This window comes from Equus asinus, chromosome 27, assembly GCF_041296235.1.
Source record: "Equus asinus isolate D_3611 breed Donkey chromosome 27, EquAss-T2T_v2, whole genome shotgun sequence".
Lineage (NCBI taxonomy): Eukaryota > Metazoa > Chordata > Mammalia > Perissodactyla > Equidae > Equus > Equus asinus.
This window is the reverse complement of record NC_091816.1, coordinates 37,600,494-37,615,814: the sequence shown is the minus strand read 5'-3', so window position 1 is coordinate 37,615,814 and position 15,321 is coordinate 37,600,494. Positions and strand designations below refer to the sequence as shown.

The following is a 15,321-nucleotide window of genomic DNA, read 5'->3' as shown; positions in this document are numbered from 1 at the left end:
GGTTAACCAGAGCTGGTCTGGCTTTGATTGCATTTTGCGATTCTGTCATTTCCTCCATTGTCCCTTTGCAGATGGTCTTACCCGAGGCCAGTGTTCCATGGGCATAAGCGTCACTGTTTTATTCCGTTTCACATTTAAACGTTTCCATGAATGCGTGTTTGCACGCTTATTCGTGAGCACACTGAAGTGGAGGCGTCGGGCTCCGGTCCTTCTCTGGATCCCTCTGTCCACGGGTCCTGCACGTGCCCTGTGCTCACACGTATATGAAACCTCAGTTGTAGAACTGCGTTTGTGAGGTTGCCCACATGGGTTTTGTTCTGTGTGTATGGCAATGATCATAAAATTACCCTTTTGCACTCTCTCAGGAATGTAAAATTCCAGTAGATTCTAGAGATAAAGACTTCCAAAGCCAGAAGGAACAAAATTTGGAAAAAAAAAATTATTACATTGTAACTCCCACCTTTTTTGTAAGTTAACAAAATTTGATAAAATCCGTGTGCTTCCTCTGAGGTCTCAGACCGTGCAGTGTAGGACTCTGCATAGAGGGAGCTGAGTCCTTTTTCTTCTACTTAGAATGCAGTGCTGAAAACTGTTAAGCTCAAGCTCTGTGAGTTAACCCGCATCCACTCGATACAGTCGGACAATTGATGATGAAACCTTCCGACACCAGCAGACAGCTTTTGGAGCCGTCAGTCGACTTCTCAGCCATAATGGAGTAGGGTTTGCAGTAATTGCAGTGACGGAGCTTCGTCTGGTCTCCGTCACGGGCAAGACAGTGAGTGCCATCGTGATGCAGATGCTTCCGCCTCGTCGGGAATATTCAGAGGAGAAGGTTTTTAGTGGAAGAGTGCTGAAGCCTCGTGTCAAATTAGCCTTTCCTCGTCTGCACTGAGGGAACACATCACCTTCCAGGGATGACGTAACCCACTCAAGGGGCCAGAATTTCCATTTTTAAACAAATCAGGGTAACTTTTCTAAATACCACTGACCACATCCTAAGGGAATTCAGCAAGTTAAACCAGATTCAAAATTATTTATGAATTAGGGAACAAGACTGAGCACTGGGGTTCCGAGTCCTCTCGGCTCCCGGTGCTGTCCTGGATTAACCAGCAGCTGACTAACCAGCAGTTAATCCTGGATTAACCAGCAGCTCGGGCCTGCCTGCTTCCTTTGCTCTGTTGTTGGGGAGAGCAGAGAAGGACTTCAGCTGTAGCATTTCCTGCCCCACGTGGAAGGCTTGCTTCTCTGATTCACTCCCTCTGCCTGTGTGTTTATTGTGCACATTGGAATAAAGCTGGACAGCCGCCTTGATGCGCCCCCAGCCCGCGAGCTGCACTCCTTCACTAGAGGTTCTTGTTTCTCTCTGTGTGCCTGGTGTAACGAGGCTGCTGGGTTCTCGAAACAGCAGCTGACGTGTGGGCAGTCCCCTCTTCGTGTTTACAACTCATTTTAAAACCCCCTGTGGGACTTGCACCCTTTGTCACCAAGTCAGCCTCTACCTCCACCCCCGACCCACCTCCCCCGTGGCTGTGAGGTGAGTGGATGGCCCCCTGAAGCTTGGCCAACTCAGAGCCGTCCCCAGGGAGCTCCCTGCCATCCCACCTTGAGGGCCACTGTTGGTGCCTCTGCAGGTAACATCCGGGCAGCTCTCCAGCAGCGCTGTCCACGGCGCCTCTTGAAATGGAAAATCACCGCATTCCCTAGTTACTATTTCAGTTAAACATTCGTAGGTAAAATTAGAGATGACGACTCAGAGACCATTTTCAAAAGCGAATAAACCGTCATTCCCTGGAACGTATTATCTCACTCAGTTTCTGAAAGCTTTCGAACCGGTTAGAAAGCAAAATGAACATCTGGATTTCACCTGCTTCCGCCTTCTTTATAATGAAAACAGATCTGGGCTGGTCCTTTCAGGAGCTCCTCCAGGAAGCCCTGTGGTCGTTTCACTTGGTCCTTCTGGTGGCCATGCAGGGTCTTCCTCGTCCTGTGACTTCCCTTCTCGCATCCCAGCGCCACCCTGGGCTCCTTCTGTGCCTTTGACTTGTTTTGTGCTTTCTCTGTAGAAAGACCCGCTTCTGAAGGAAGGAGTTTCTTTACACAGACTATAGAAAGTTTCCTGGGTTCTTAGGACACAGAACAGAACACAGATGTGAAAGCTGGCACAGGATGAATAGTCGAATGTTCCAAGATGCTATTCACGTGCAAAGTGGTGGAAAATCCGTAAGGAATGAAAGATCGCATTCAAAATGTGTTTCTGAATGAACATAAATAGTGAAGTTTTATCCTTCATGATTGGAAGGTGAATTCTTTTTTATGTTTTTATTAGCAGTTGGAAATACTTATACATCATATTTTAGGAAGACCTGTCTGCACTATAAAGGTATAACCCTCTTGTGGAGATGGGCTCTTTGAAATCCTGTTTCCTCATCAGCTGCATTTAAAAACAGGTGGTTTGTAGAATTAAAAGTATTTCAAAAGCTTCTTTAATGGCTCCACAGCAATATTTTAAAAATTATAAATTCTCTACAAAAGAAAACTTAACTCATAAATTCCTTTTTTTTGGAGAAAGATGAAACTCAGTTCCCCAAACCGGAATATTTCAGGATGTTCAAATAGATCGTAAAAACATCTAACTTACTCGCACACATGTTTTTCGTTTATATCGAGGACTGACTACTCAAAGGAGGGTGTCGGTGGAATTATGCAATGCCACCATTCCCCCAGCCCACCTCTACACAAAGCCCCCAAAACCAGGATGGGGACTATTGGGGAGAAGTCCTGAGAGTCTTTTTGTTTTTACTGTTTCCAATAGTTTTGTATTTTAAAAAGGGAATTTATTCAAATCCACGGCCCAGTTTGTATGTTCCTTCCATGACCAGCAGCTCAGGAAAAACGGCTGCAGGGAGCAAGGCCCCCAGCCTGTCTCTGGCTCCCGGGAGTGGGGTCCGTCCCGGTGGTCATGAGATTCCTGCTGGGCTGCAGTTCTGTTTGGCCCGTTTCTGTCAATGTTGTGAGTTAATTATTCACATGGAAAGCTTTAAGTAGAAAACGGTCTATCGCTCCTGTACGTCAGGCGTAGCGGGGGAAAGCGAAGTTTTATGGAAGCAAAACAGAAAGCCCAGGGCAGTGAACCAGTTGCAGATGTCGCCGTCTCCCAGCCACTTTGCCAACGCTTCCACCAGCGGTTTCCAGGAGGGCTGGAGAGGATGGACTCGGCTCTCATCCTAAGCTCGAATGCAGATGGTTTTTATAAGATGGCCATGTTTAACCTTTGCAGTACTCAGCGCTGAGCGAGACTGAGGCTCCGGGAAGATGCAGCCGCGTTTACTCTCACGCTCCCCAGCATGCTGGGCTCACCTCCCGAGGTGCTGCCTACGACCTTGTGAAGAGCCAGGCAGTAGTAATAGTTGTGAGCGGTGCTGAGCATCACATTGCTAAATTTCTGAATTTCAGCATTTCTCATTAGCTTTTGAAAAGGACGCCTTGTCACCTTGCCTGCTGGCAGGAGAGCGTTGTAGGTTGACATGTGGCTCCATGAGTCTCTGCATCCCAAGTCACTCAAATGGGCAAGCATTCAGAACTCCTGGCAACATAAATACTATTCCCTTTTTAGAAATAATATAAGTCTCTATATAAATAAAACCAAATCTTTGTTTTTTGTAGTTTGTTTTTTGGGTTTGGTTCTTTTGGCTATTTCCTAAATAATTCATAAAATGACTTCTGCAGACATGTCACTCTACCGCTGGCTGCAGTATTAGATCGTTTGCCTTTCGTGCGTTTTATCTAAGATGGACTTCGGGTCAAATGCAGAGACATTGAAAAATAGTTTTATTTCTACAGAGAAGAAGGATCGAGTGGTCTTTTAGTGTTCACCACTGCTTCTCATGAGCAAACTAAACTCTGCTCAGCAGCTTCAGGGCTAAACAGAGGAACGGCAGGGTTCTTTCAGTCTCCTCTTGGAGGCTGTGAGGCTGCAGTGGGGTCAGTGCAGCGGTAGATTGACGCGGGAGTCCAGGACCGCCCTTCACTCCGGGAGGTGTTCACAGCGGGGCGAGGCTGTGACCGTCTCTGATCCCCACTTCCTGACCTTGTCACCTCGCAGAGCACATGTTCACTTGCTCTGGGCGTCGGGGCCTTGGCTGTAAAACAAAGGCAACAGGAGCTCCCTCTGACACTGGTGTTGTCTGTCAGTGTTTTCCACTGTTCCTCACTCTGGGTCCACGAGACACTGTCCTTCCCAGCAGAACGTTTGGGAAGTCACACGGCATGTCCCACCATGTGACATGTGCAGGTTGCACCGGAAGTCCGTCCTGCCTGTGTTGGACCTGTCATATATGGGTAGGGTGGCTGCCTGCTCGCTCAGAACCAGTCTGGCATGTGGGTGCGTGTGACATGTATGCATGCATGTGATGTGTGACGTGTGTGACATGTGCGCGTGTGTGTGCCTCAGGGCTCGTTGCTGCACTGACTGGGAGGAAATGATTTACATGGACGATTCTGGGGAACTCGACTTGCCTCTGGAAGAGCCAGCCCGGGTGTTGCAGAGCGCAGATGCGAGGTCAGCATGCGTGTGTCCCCTGTGGGGGCCGCACAGTCTGCTTCCCAGGGTCCGTTTCATTCTCGCCCAGTTGAAGTGAGCGCAGTGTGTGTGCAGGTGTGGAGCTCTGTGGGCACCTCCTGCCCCGGGAGGGGTTGGTGTGGGCGCAGTGGGCTCTCTGGCACAACGTCCATAGTGTTTCTGGACAATCCCCGAGTGCCTGCCCAACGTGGGCCCCGCAGACACCAGGCTCCTCTCTGTCTCCCTCCAGGGCCCCAGCGGCTGTCCGTGACCAGCCTGCTCGTCTGCCACGACTTGCTGATGGTTGGCACCAGCCTGGGTGTCGTGGTGGCCCTGCCCGTCCCCCGGCTGCAGGGGATCCCCAAAGTGACCGGTGAGTAGACACCTCCACACGCCGGCTGGTGCCCTGTAAACCCATGAGTCACCTGGGGCTGCGTCGGGCTTCCTCACCCTGGGAATTGCTTGAACAATTTAAGTCATTTGGGTTGGGGTTTTTTAGTGTACTATAAAGACTCTGTGCATTAATTTGAATCATCAATTCATACTTTTGCTTTCCTCTTTATGATGTTGGTGATCCAGGGGTAATCTTAGCCCAAAAAAGGTTTTCTTATTACCCTTATTGCCACCTATTAGTTTCTGTCATCATATACAGTTTTGCTCAGTGAAAAAGGATGCTTTTTATATTGCAAAGAAGGAAGCCCAGCATCTGAAAAGGCTCAGCTGCTTTTTTGCCTTGTTGGTGGGATTTAAATGGGCGTAAGCCTTTTTGGAAAGCAATTTGGCATTATGGACCACAAGCCTGAAAATGCTCATGTGTCTGGAATCAGGATTTCCAACTCAGGAATCTGTCTTGGGAGGCAGCCAAATCTATGAACAAGGCGTGATGCAAAAAGATATTTGTCACAGCATTTAAATTTTAATAGCACAAAACAGGAAACAACCTAAATGTTCAAAATTAGGAGTAGGGAGATGTTTAAGAAAAAGGTCATATTGCCATTTAAGAATATAACACAGCCAGTAAAAGTGATGTTGGTGGAGCATTTTGAATGATAGAGAAAAATGTTAATTCTGTAAGTTAAGTAAAACCAAGATCTTAAATTTTAAAATGTTGATTATGTAATATCAGTTGTGCAGACAAAAAAATTTTCAGAGGAAAAAATTTGTAGGAAGCTCACCAAAATGTTAGCAAAGATTCTATTTCTATAATTTCTTCCTTATCAACACTAGAGTATTTCACTGGGACTTCGGTCCCCCTTCCTTGCCTCAACAAGCTTTGACAAGTCTATTGGAGCTACACCTGTGGTTGAGATGAATTCATATATTTTTTTTTTATAAAGATTTTATTTTTTTCCTTTTTCTCCCCAAAGCCCCCCCGGTACGTAGTTGTATATTCTTCGTTGTGCGTCCTTCTAGTTGTGGCATGTGGGACGCTGCCTCAGCGTGGTCTGATGAGCAGTACCATGTCCGCGCCCAGGACTCGAACCAACGAAACACTGGGCCGCCTGCAGCGGAGCGCGCGAACTTAACCACTCGGCCATGGGGCCAGCCCTGAGATGAATGCATATTTTGTCATGATCCACCTGTTAAGATTAAGGAATTCTAATTTTGTTCATTCACTTCTTAGTTTCTCTTTTCATTGTGATCTCTACGTACAAGAAGTTGTGTAGAGTGAGTGCGTCCTGTTTCAATGGTACTGACAAGAAGCCGCCTCCACCTGCACTGGCTCGGGCAGGAGGACGTTACTTGGACGTTGGGCCACTAGGCGCCCTCCCCTGCAGCCAATGTAGCTCTTCTTGGGAGATTTACATCATCATTCCATTCATCTTCTCTCTCGTTTTGCCAATTTGTACCTTGAAAAACCACACTTTTAATTTTGCAGCTTTTGCATTTCCTGTAACTGTCTCATGTCATATGTATTCCTGTGATAACTGCATCCCTGTTTCTGAGGCGCGTCCTTGTGGGTGCGTGGGCTGTGGCTCATTTGCGCCCACTGCTGTGTAGCCTGTGTTACCGGTGTGTCTGTGGTGGGTCTTGAGTTGTTCCCAGTGCTTGCGTTACGTGCACTGCCTCTGCGAGTGTTCATCCTGCGTCGTGGGTGCAAGTTCCCCTGGGTGTGTGTCCTCCGGCTTTGGCCACAGGGGGACGCAGGTGAGGGGCAGGGCCTGGTTTCCTGGAAAGGACACATGCTTCCTGTATCCATGTCACGTCACCCGTGAGGCGCTTAGAAGATGGGGGACCGTGTTCCCGCCTGACACGTAGGGTCGGGGTGTTCCAGGAGATCGGCGTTTCCATGAAAGGACCTATGGATAGTTTCTGACGTGTGCTCTTGTGTCAGAAGACGATTTTAAGATTCAGTTCACATCATCTTTAAGCTGAAAAGTCCCCATTGTAATGAAAACCATAGAACTAACTCATTCTAAACCACGGAACCTTTTGTAATGAAAAATGGCAGGAAGCTACTGCTGGTTTAGGCATCTTGTTCCTAAAACTCACACATTTCAGGAGTTTAATTTTTTTAATCAAGACTTAGGAAAATCAAATGTTTTTCCTTAGAGTAAGTGAGAAGTTGTTTATGCAGAGATCAGGAAAACAGCTATTTTATTCCTTTAAAAGTACAGCACGAGTATTAGAACCAAGGTCCTGTAGGTGAAAACCCAAGAGTGTGTTTTAGACCGTCATTTTGAAAGCTTTCTTGGAATTCACTAAAAATCCACGAGAACATGATCTGGAAGCTGTTTTTATCTTACCTGTCAATCAAGTGTTAGAGTTACTGCAGGATTTGACTGTTGGGACGAGAGAGATGCGGTGGGTGGGCTGAACCGTGCTCGTTGGTCCCCCTGTAACACTGTCCGGAGTGCCAGTGCTGAACCTTTTCCTCTTTCAGGAAGGGGCATGGTGTCCTACCATGCACACAATGGGCCTGTCAAGTTCCTGGTCGTGGCCACAGCTGCCCTCAAGACAGACAAGGACAAGCCCAGGGACAGCCCGCCCCCCGGCGTGGACCCCCAGGATGAAGACCAGAAAGACGCGCTCCCCAGCGAGGGGGCCGAGCCCGGCCTGAGTCAGGGCAGCACCGACGCCATTTGGCTGGGGGGTTCGTTGGGCTCCATGACCCACAGAAGTGATTTCTCATCCTCGTCCGGGTCCCTGACGCCATCCCAGGGCTCCGGCTCCCTGGAACCCAGGTCCGAGGAGAGCATCATCTACGACCTCCTGCGGCACCCCAACATCTCGCCGAGTAGAGGGCGGCGGGCCAGGAAGGCGAAAGCCAGCTCCGTGCTGGTGGCGTGCGGCGGCCAGGGCCACCGTCGGGTGAGCAGGAAGGCCAGGCAGCAGCGCCCGGAGGAGCTGGCCTCCTCTGTCATGGTCTGGCAGATCCCCCTGCTCAATGTGTGAGCTGAGCACCCGCTTCCCGGCGTCGGAATCCAAAGTCAAGGATGACTTTTCTGCCAAGTCAGGTCACCAGAATGATTTAGGCCGTGTCTGCACTGGTTGAGGGTAAATTAAAAACCATCCTTGGGGAAGAAAAGTGCAATATCAGGATGGCGGCATTTTCCTGCCAGTTCGTTGCTTCTCCTGCAGCAGCAGAACTGAGTACAAACACTTGTGAAGACGGCAGAAGATCAGAAGATCAACGCTGGGTTTGAGTCCTCGTAAGTTCTGGGAAGAGACATTCTGGGTGAGCTCTGCAGTCCGTATATATAAATACGGAATGCTCCAGACCTATCCTGTTACTTAGACCATTTGCAGACTAAGAACTTATGGGAAAATACAGCATATTCAGTAGTGTAGGAATTTATTAACAATTTTTAAAATAATTCTACATGATTCAGATTCACTGCTTTTATTTATATTGTATATCTTTTAATTCCAGAATAGAATTTGCAACAATGAAGAAAGCCAGGTAACATGCACCAGTCCAGAGGGTGTTTCTAGCTTTCTGATGTAAGCTGGGTTTTCCAAAGTGGTATAATAGGTGTATTGTATATTTTAACAAAGTAGTATTTTTATATTGCATTTTTCTATTAAAAATTAACAGTTAATATTTTAGTCAATAAATTATCTGTAACATTACCCAAATAATGTTTGCTTGGAACCAAAATGCTCATTACTCATCAATGTCTAGGCTCGAGCGTCCACGCCAAAATATTCTTCCCTTCTTCTATTCAATAGTGTGAGTATCCACGTTAGAAAAGGAACGTTTAGTGTTGTAGGAAATGGACGCGAAGTGTCTCAGTTGATTATTTCATGGTCTTTCTTGCACCTGTTGACCTGCAACGCTGTGTCTGTTTTTGAATATGCCTTCTGAACGACTCGTGGTGCTAGTCAGTGTGGCTGTGCCATTGCTGGCGGTGGGACACAGGCCAAGACAGGTGATGCTCTGGTCAACACAGCCCATCGTTTTGACGTCCCTTCGGCAAGTGCACATAGAGCCAGCCACACATTGAGGTGCCTGAGCAATTGATGAGTTCCCTTATGCTCCCGATACATTTATTTATCAGTGTTCTACTTAACGGAGGGTTAAGAAAAAACTAATGCAGGTGTTCCCTGGAAGTAAATTTCTCAGCACTTTACAGATGACTAAAATGCTAATTTTAAAACTTAGCCAAATATTTTCCAAGGTGCGTATATGTCCACTTGTGAAGGTAATCACTCCCCACGCTCTCTTAAACTGTTAGCTGCTATCTTATTTCATAAATAAAGTCTTTTTATTTAAAAATACAATATTGCGAGTTGCCTTTTTTCCCCCATAACACACAAAGGGCGTTTATGTTCTGGACAGTAAAGGGATGGTCTGACAGGCCCTTTCAAATTCGGCATCACCACCTGCTGGTTTGAGGGTTTATGCGTAAATTCCAGAGCCAGTCACAATGTACCAGGACAGAATGCTCTGAATTTGTAGTAGGTGCTAAAAGTCTTTCAGAGACCCATGTACGTGCTAGTTTTTACTTTGTGTGACACTGAGGTGAGAGAGTTTAATATAGATCATAAAGCGAGGTATCTGCAGTGGACCAAGCTCCGTGCAATTTGCACTGATTAAAACAAGCATGTTTCTCAGTGTTTTCATGGACCAAATAAGACAGGCATGCCTCTTCTTTAAACCGTGATACTCAAAAGGTTTTTGGTCTTCATCAATATCTCAAAAAATTCAACTTAGAACTGCCAAGTTTTTACGGCATAAATAAGTAAAAACCAAAAGCTGTACCAGGTGAGGCTTCCATTTGCGATGTAACTGGATGGTGTATTTAGAAAAACCTCACTAGAATGCCACATATCACTTGACATGGTTTACTCTCCAGTCATATCTTAGAGCTTTCAATACCAGTTTATTCCTATCTTTTCATTAAAATGTAACAGTCTTCCCTTTTAAAACATAAATTTACAGACGGGCTCCTGAAGATTTCCCTCCGTGGAGAGCCTGTTTATTCTTAATCCCAGTGAGAAAACGTATTTAAAGAACACATTGGAAACACTATAAATCGTCACGCACACAAAAGTTAATACTTGTCAGCAATTTCAAGTAATTCTTTCTGATTACACCTAAACATCACGGCGCATCTCTTGGTTTCTGGATCTGCTGTGTAATTAGTGTGTTGTTATGTGTTAGATGCTTGACTGCTTTGACTCTGTGTGTATCACTGGCACGTGTCTCATAAATAATCAGCCGACTGGCTAAACAGGGCTAATTGTCTCTCTGGAGGTCAGAATCTTTGTAGGTGAGAACACCAGTTTTGATGCATAGAAAGATCCTGAATGTCAAATGTCATATAGTAGGATGCCTAAACTGATCCCAAATGTCATGAAAACGTGGCATTGAGATATTTCTAATGCTACCTGGACATATTATAGGAAAGTTGACATACTTCTGTATTTCAGGCCAAAAAAAACCCATGTAAACAGATGAATTTAGGGAAAGAACATCTGAAGAGTTCATCCATTCGAATGATCAATCTAGAGAGAGGCCCCTAGGAGCCCAGGGAGCTGGTGTGCAGAGCTGGGTGGCTGAGTGACGGGGCTGTCACCCGGGTCCTGGCCACCGGGGCAGCTGAAGGCCTGAGAAGGGGGTGAACGTGCGATGGGGAGCTGAGTGGTGGCCCTAGCCCGTGTTCTCTGAGGGTCTCCATAATCATGGTCTACTCCATAGATCTCTGGGCACAATAGCTCTTTACAACAATATGCCATTCCGAAATCCCATGGGGCACAAACCGGGCACATCCAGGACGTTCTGTGAGCTCTACGCAGAGTTACACATAACGATCCAAGCTGTAGTTCCATTCATCAAATGACTGCCTTTGAATGGTACTGTGTCATTTATTGATTGATTGATTGATTGATTGATTGAGGAAGATCAGCCCTGAGCTAACATCTGCTGCCAATCCTCCTCTTTTTGCTGAGGAAGACTGGCCCTGAGCCAACATCCGTGCCTATCTTCCTCTACTTCATATGTGGGACGCCTACCACAGCATGGCTTGATAAGCAGTGCCATGTCCACGCCCGGGATCTGAACCGGCGGACCCCCGGTCGCTGAAGGGGAATGTGTGAACTTAACCGCTGTGCCATCGGGCCAGCCCCGGTAGTGTGTCATTTAATTGATGTGAGTTTTTAGCTATCATTGAGCAAATGCAAGCAGGAGTGTGTGCGTAATGGTGTGTGTATGAGATGGTATGTGTCTGATGGTGTGAGTGTAATGGTGTGTGTGTGATGGTGTGTGTGAGGTGAGGTGGTGTGTGATGGTGTGTGTGGTGTGTGTATGACGGCGTGTGTGTTACAGCGTGTGTATGTGACGGGGTGTGTGTGACAGTGTGTGTGTGTGTCGTGGACACTCAGTGGTCCGGGCTCTGGGTTGCACTCCAGCCTGCAGGCCCGCGTGAGCAGTGACCCCATCCTCTCAGGGCACAGCCGCAGGGCCCCTCACCCCCGGCTCTTTCACTCACCCGTAAATCCCTTCTCCGCTTCTGGCACTGGGAGAGTGCTCCTCCTTGCTTCCTAAGGGGTTGCTCTTATTTTAAAAACTTCTGTCCAGAAGTTCTACATTTTGGGAGCCAGAGGGGGTATTTTGCGAGCTCTCCATCCACCACCCTGATTCAGAGTGGATGGTTTAGTTTTCTATTCTCCTTCAGTTCCCAAAAGAAGAGAGAAGAGTGCAGCACCCCGAGCAGACGCTCAGCCCACGTTTGCTTTGAAGGGAAGGAATGAGTGTCCATATTATTACGGATGCTGTGCCAGGCCAGGCCCGACTGCCCGGACAGACAGGGGAAATAGAGGCGCGGGGTTAATCTGCTGGGACCGAAGGGTAGTAGCCAGAAGTGCGTCCACGATGTTTTACTGAGGTTGATGGCGCAATTGTGCGGGCTGGTCCCGGAGTGACGTCTCTGTGACAGACGCATGACCTCTCCCGGCCTCCATCGGGAGAGACCAGAGACCCTGAGAAAGCAGGTGCAGAGGGGCAGCTTGGATGGAGGGAACCTGGGCAGGGATGGATGACTCCTACGTGAAGACACAGCTTCCTGCTGTCACAGACGAGCTCAGTGAGGACAGCAAGCACCGGAGGGGGCAGCGTATAAAAGGAACTGCATGGACTAGACAGCTGAGTGCTGTGTGTGCTCAGAGAAGTCTGGCCAGGTTCCGTCAGGCTCTGAGCCTCCCTTTGGGGCTGAATCGTCTCTTCATTCACCCGCCCGCTCTGCACAGCCTCGGGCCCTTCCTGGGGCACCTACGAGCTACAGTGACAGCCACACGTGTGGGACCCGGGCCACATCTGCGTGTCTGCCATCTGCCCACAGGCTCAGAGACTTGTCCTGCTGTGGGGCGAGGCCGGGCTCGGCTCAGCCCTCATACCCTCTGGGGCAGCAGCCACAGTGGCTCCAGGCCCAGGCCTGAGCTGGTGGGTCCACACAGGTTCTGGTTCCTTCCACCACTACAGACTCAAGAATGCCTTGACGTGGGGTTGGCACCTGGCACCCCAGCAGCAGCCTGGGATGGATGAGGTCAAAACCACAGGTGTGGGTGAGTTTGGGCCTGTGCTGTGGACTGAACGTGTGCCCCCCCCCCCAAATTCCTATGTTAAACCTAACTCTTGATATGATGGTGTTAAGGGGGGGGCCTTTGGGAGGTGATCAGGTCATGAGGGTGGAGCCCCTATGATGAGATTAGTGCCTTATAAAGGAGACCCCAGAGAGCTCCCAGCCCATTCCCCATGTGAGGACACGGTGAGAAGATGTGGACTATGAACCAGGGAGCCAGCCTAACCAGACACCGAATCTGCTGGCACCTTGATCCTGGACTTCCAGCCTCCAAGGGGTGGAAGCAGGAGTAACCCCCTCTGAGCATCGCTCAGGGAACATGTGCTTCTCATCTCTGCAAACTTCAGCGCTCCTGGGATGCAGGTCTTGTCTCCCAAGGGGCAGCCTTCCACCCGGGGACGTGGAGTCGCACCGAACTAGAAGATGTGACTGCTGCCTGGCCACTGGGCCCCTCCTGGCTGTGGCCAGCAAGCAGAGGAAGGCGTCCCTGCCCCGGCCGGTCACTGACTGATTGCCAGGAGAGCAAGGGCTCCCCTCCAACAAGGGGGCAGCTGGAACGGAGGACTCTGTGTGGAGCCTCCTCGTGCTCCGTGCCCAGTGACAAATAAGCAGCTGCAGCCACTGCGGCGCCACGGGCTTCAGTACCCTGAGAATGAGTCTAGTCCATCCCCCAAAGTCAGCTGAAGTGCCGGCCGCGGTAGAGGGAAATCTGGGACGGGGGGTGCGGGAGGAGGTAAGAACCATCGACTGTGCCCCTGGAACAGCTCCCGCAGCAGCTTGGCTTACTCGCCCCTCCACGTGTGACTAGGTGGGTGCTGTCAATCCTCCCAGAGCGGCTGAGTCACCAGCCCAGAAATGCGGAGACCCATCATCCTTTGGGGTACACTTTACTCAGCGAGAGACGAGAGATGGGGTGCTGCAGGACTGGCCTGACAGCTCCCATGCAGGGAGGGAGTGGGGGCATCTTGTCCTTATAAGAAGGTAAGGCCACTGGACGTCACAGGCCAGTGGACGCTGATTGGGATCTAAGCCATCTTGAGGGTGTGCTCTATCAGGTCAGTGTGTGTGCCACCCCAGGTCTGCCTGGCGCTCCTCGCTCCTGGGCTCTCAGCCATCTGCCCCGCGGCGGGCCCTGGAGTCTATCTGCCCAGGTGAGAAGCTCCGACGCCTGGACCCAGCCTGGCCGAGAGATTTGTTCCAGCGGCTGCCCAAGGGGCTGAGTGGGCACCTTAGAAGCTCAGGGGAAACCGAGTCAGGAGAATGGCGATGGCAGGAGAGTATCCGGAGACAGGACACACACAGGCCACATCCTGAGGGCGGGGCAGGCCCTCCAGATCTAGCGGGCTCACTGGGAGAGTGCCCTGTGGGAGGAGGCCAGGCCTCCAGAGGGAGGGCGCCTGAGCCCTGATCCCCTGTGGATGGGGGCCAAGCCCGAGGCAGGGGTGAGAAGGGGAGGGAGTCCCAGAAACCAGGCAGCCGTGCCTACAGCCTTCCCTGCTTGTTCTGTCCCCACCACCGCCTGCCGCACCTCCCGGCCAGGGATGTCCCACCACCTCCTGCAGCCTCCTGGTCAGGGACACCCCTCCAGCCCCTGCCACCCCGTCCTGGTCAGGGAGGCCCACCACCTCCTGCCACCCCCTCCCGGTCAGGGAGGCCCACCACCGCTGGTCCCCTTCCTAGTCAGTGGCGTCCCCACCACTTTCCTGGTCAGGGACACAGCCACCACCCCGTACCACTCCCTCCTGGTCAAGGATGGCTGGGGAGCTGGGTCAGATCCCTCACTTCCTCTCTCTGCGCTGACATCCGGACGTCGCAGAGCCCCCGTGGGGACCCAGCTTTGAGCTGATCCGTTTGGACTCCCCTTGCAGCACAGTCTGCTGGCTCCTCACGGCTGGAGCACGGACTTCTTTGTGATTGGAGTCGTCAGGGACGCGTGTTTTCCGGGGAAATCGGTTTCCACCGCAGCAGTCACTCAGGAGGGGGCCCTGCAGAGAAGCAGGAGAGAGGAATGTTCTAGGGGACACAGTGAGGCTCCCTTCCTACCTGGTCAAGGGGCCAGAGTGAGGGTCCATCCTGCCTGGTCGAGGGGACACAATGAGGGTCCATCCTGCCTGGTATGGGGGCCACAGTGAGGGTCCATCCTGCCTGGTCAAGGGGCCACAGTGAGGGTCCATCCTGCCTGGTCGAGGGGACACAATGAGGGTCCATCCTGCCTGGTGTGGGGGCCACAGTGAGGGTCCATCCCTGCCTGGTCAATGGGCCACAGTGAGGGTCCATCCTGCCTGGTCGAGGGGACACAGTGAGGGTCCATCCTGCCTGGTCGAGGGGACACAGTGAGGGTCCATCCTGCCTGGTGTGGGGGCCACAGTGAGGGTCCATCCCTGCCTGGTCAATGGGCCACAGTGAGGGTCCATCCTGCCTGGTCGAGGGGACACAGTGAGGGTCCATCCTGCCTGGTCGAGGGGACACAGTGAGGGTCCATCCTGCCTGGTCAATGGGCCACAGTGAGGGTCCATCCCTGCCTGGTCAATGGGCCACAGTGAGGGTCCATCCTGCCTGGTCGAGGGGACACAGTGAGGGTCCATCCTGCCTGGTGTGGGGGCCACAGTGAGGGTCCATCCCTGCCTGGTCAATGGGCCACAGTGAGGGTCCATCCTGCCTGGTCGAGGGGACACAGTGAGGGTCCATCCTGCCTGGTCGAGGGGACACAGTGAGGGTCCATCCTGCCTGGTCAATGGG

At 50.7% G+C, this 15,321-nt stretch overlaps 1 protein-coding gene across 18 annotated transcripts in view; it reads left to right on the top strand.

Moving 5' to 3' along the window:
- Window positions 1–9,283, top strand: part of ARHGEF10 (Rho guanine nucleotide exchange factor 10) — a 131,651-nt gene extending 122,368 nt beyond the window's left edge. For 16 of the 18 annotated variants that reach the window (XM_070500140.1, XM_044760528.2, XM_070500142.1 and 13 more), the window contains 2 exons: window positions 4,809–4,931; window positions 7,443–9,283. In XM_070500140.1, coding sequence (XP_070356241.1) covers window positions 4,809–4,931; window positions 7,443–7,954 — 635 coding nt within the window. In that variant the 3' untranslated portion in view covers window positions 7,955–9,283. Of the gene's footprint in view, window positions 1–4,450; window positions 4,559–4,808; window positions 4,932–7,442 lie in introns of those variants that run through there. The other 2 variants (XR_011498907.1, XR_011498908.1) reach the window with 2 other exon arrangements.
- Window positions 9,284–15,321: the final 6,038 nt, after the last annotated feature.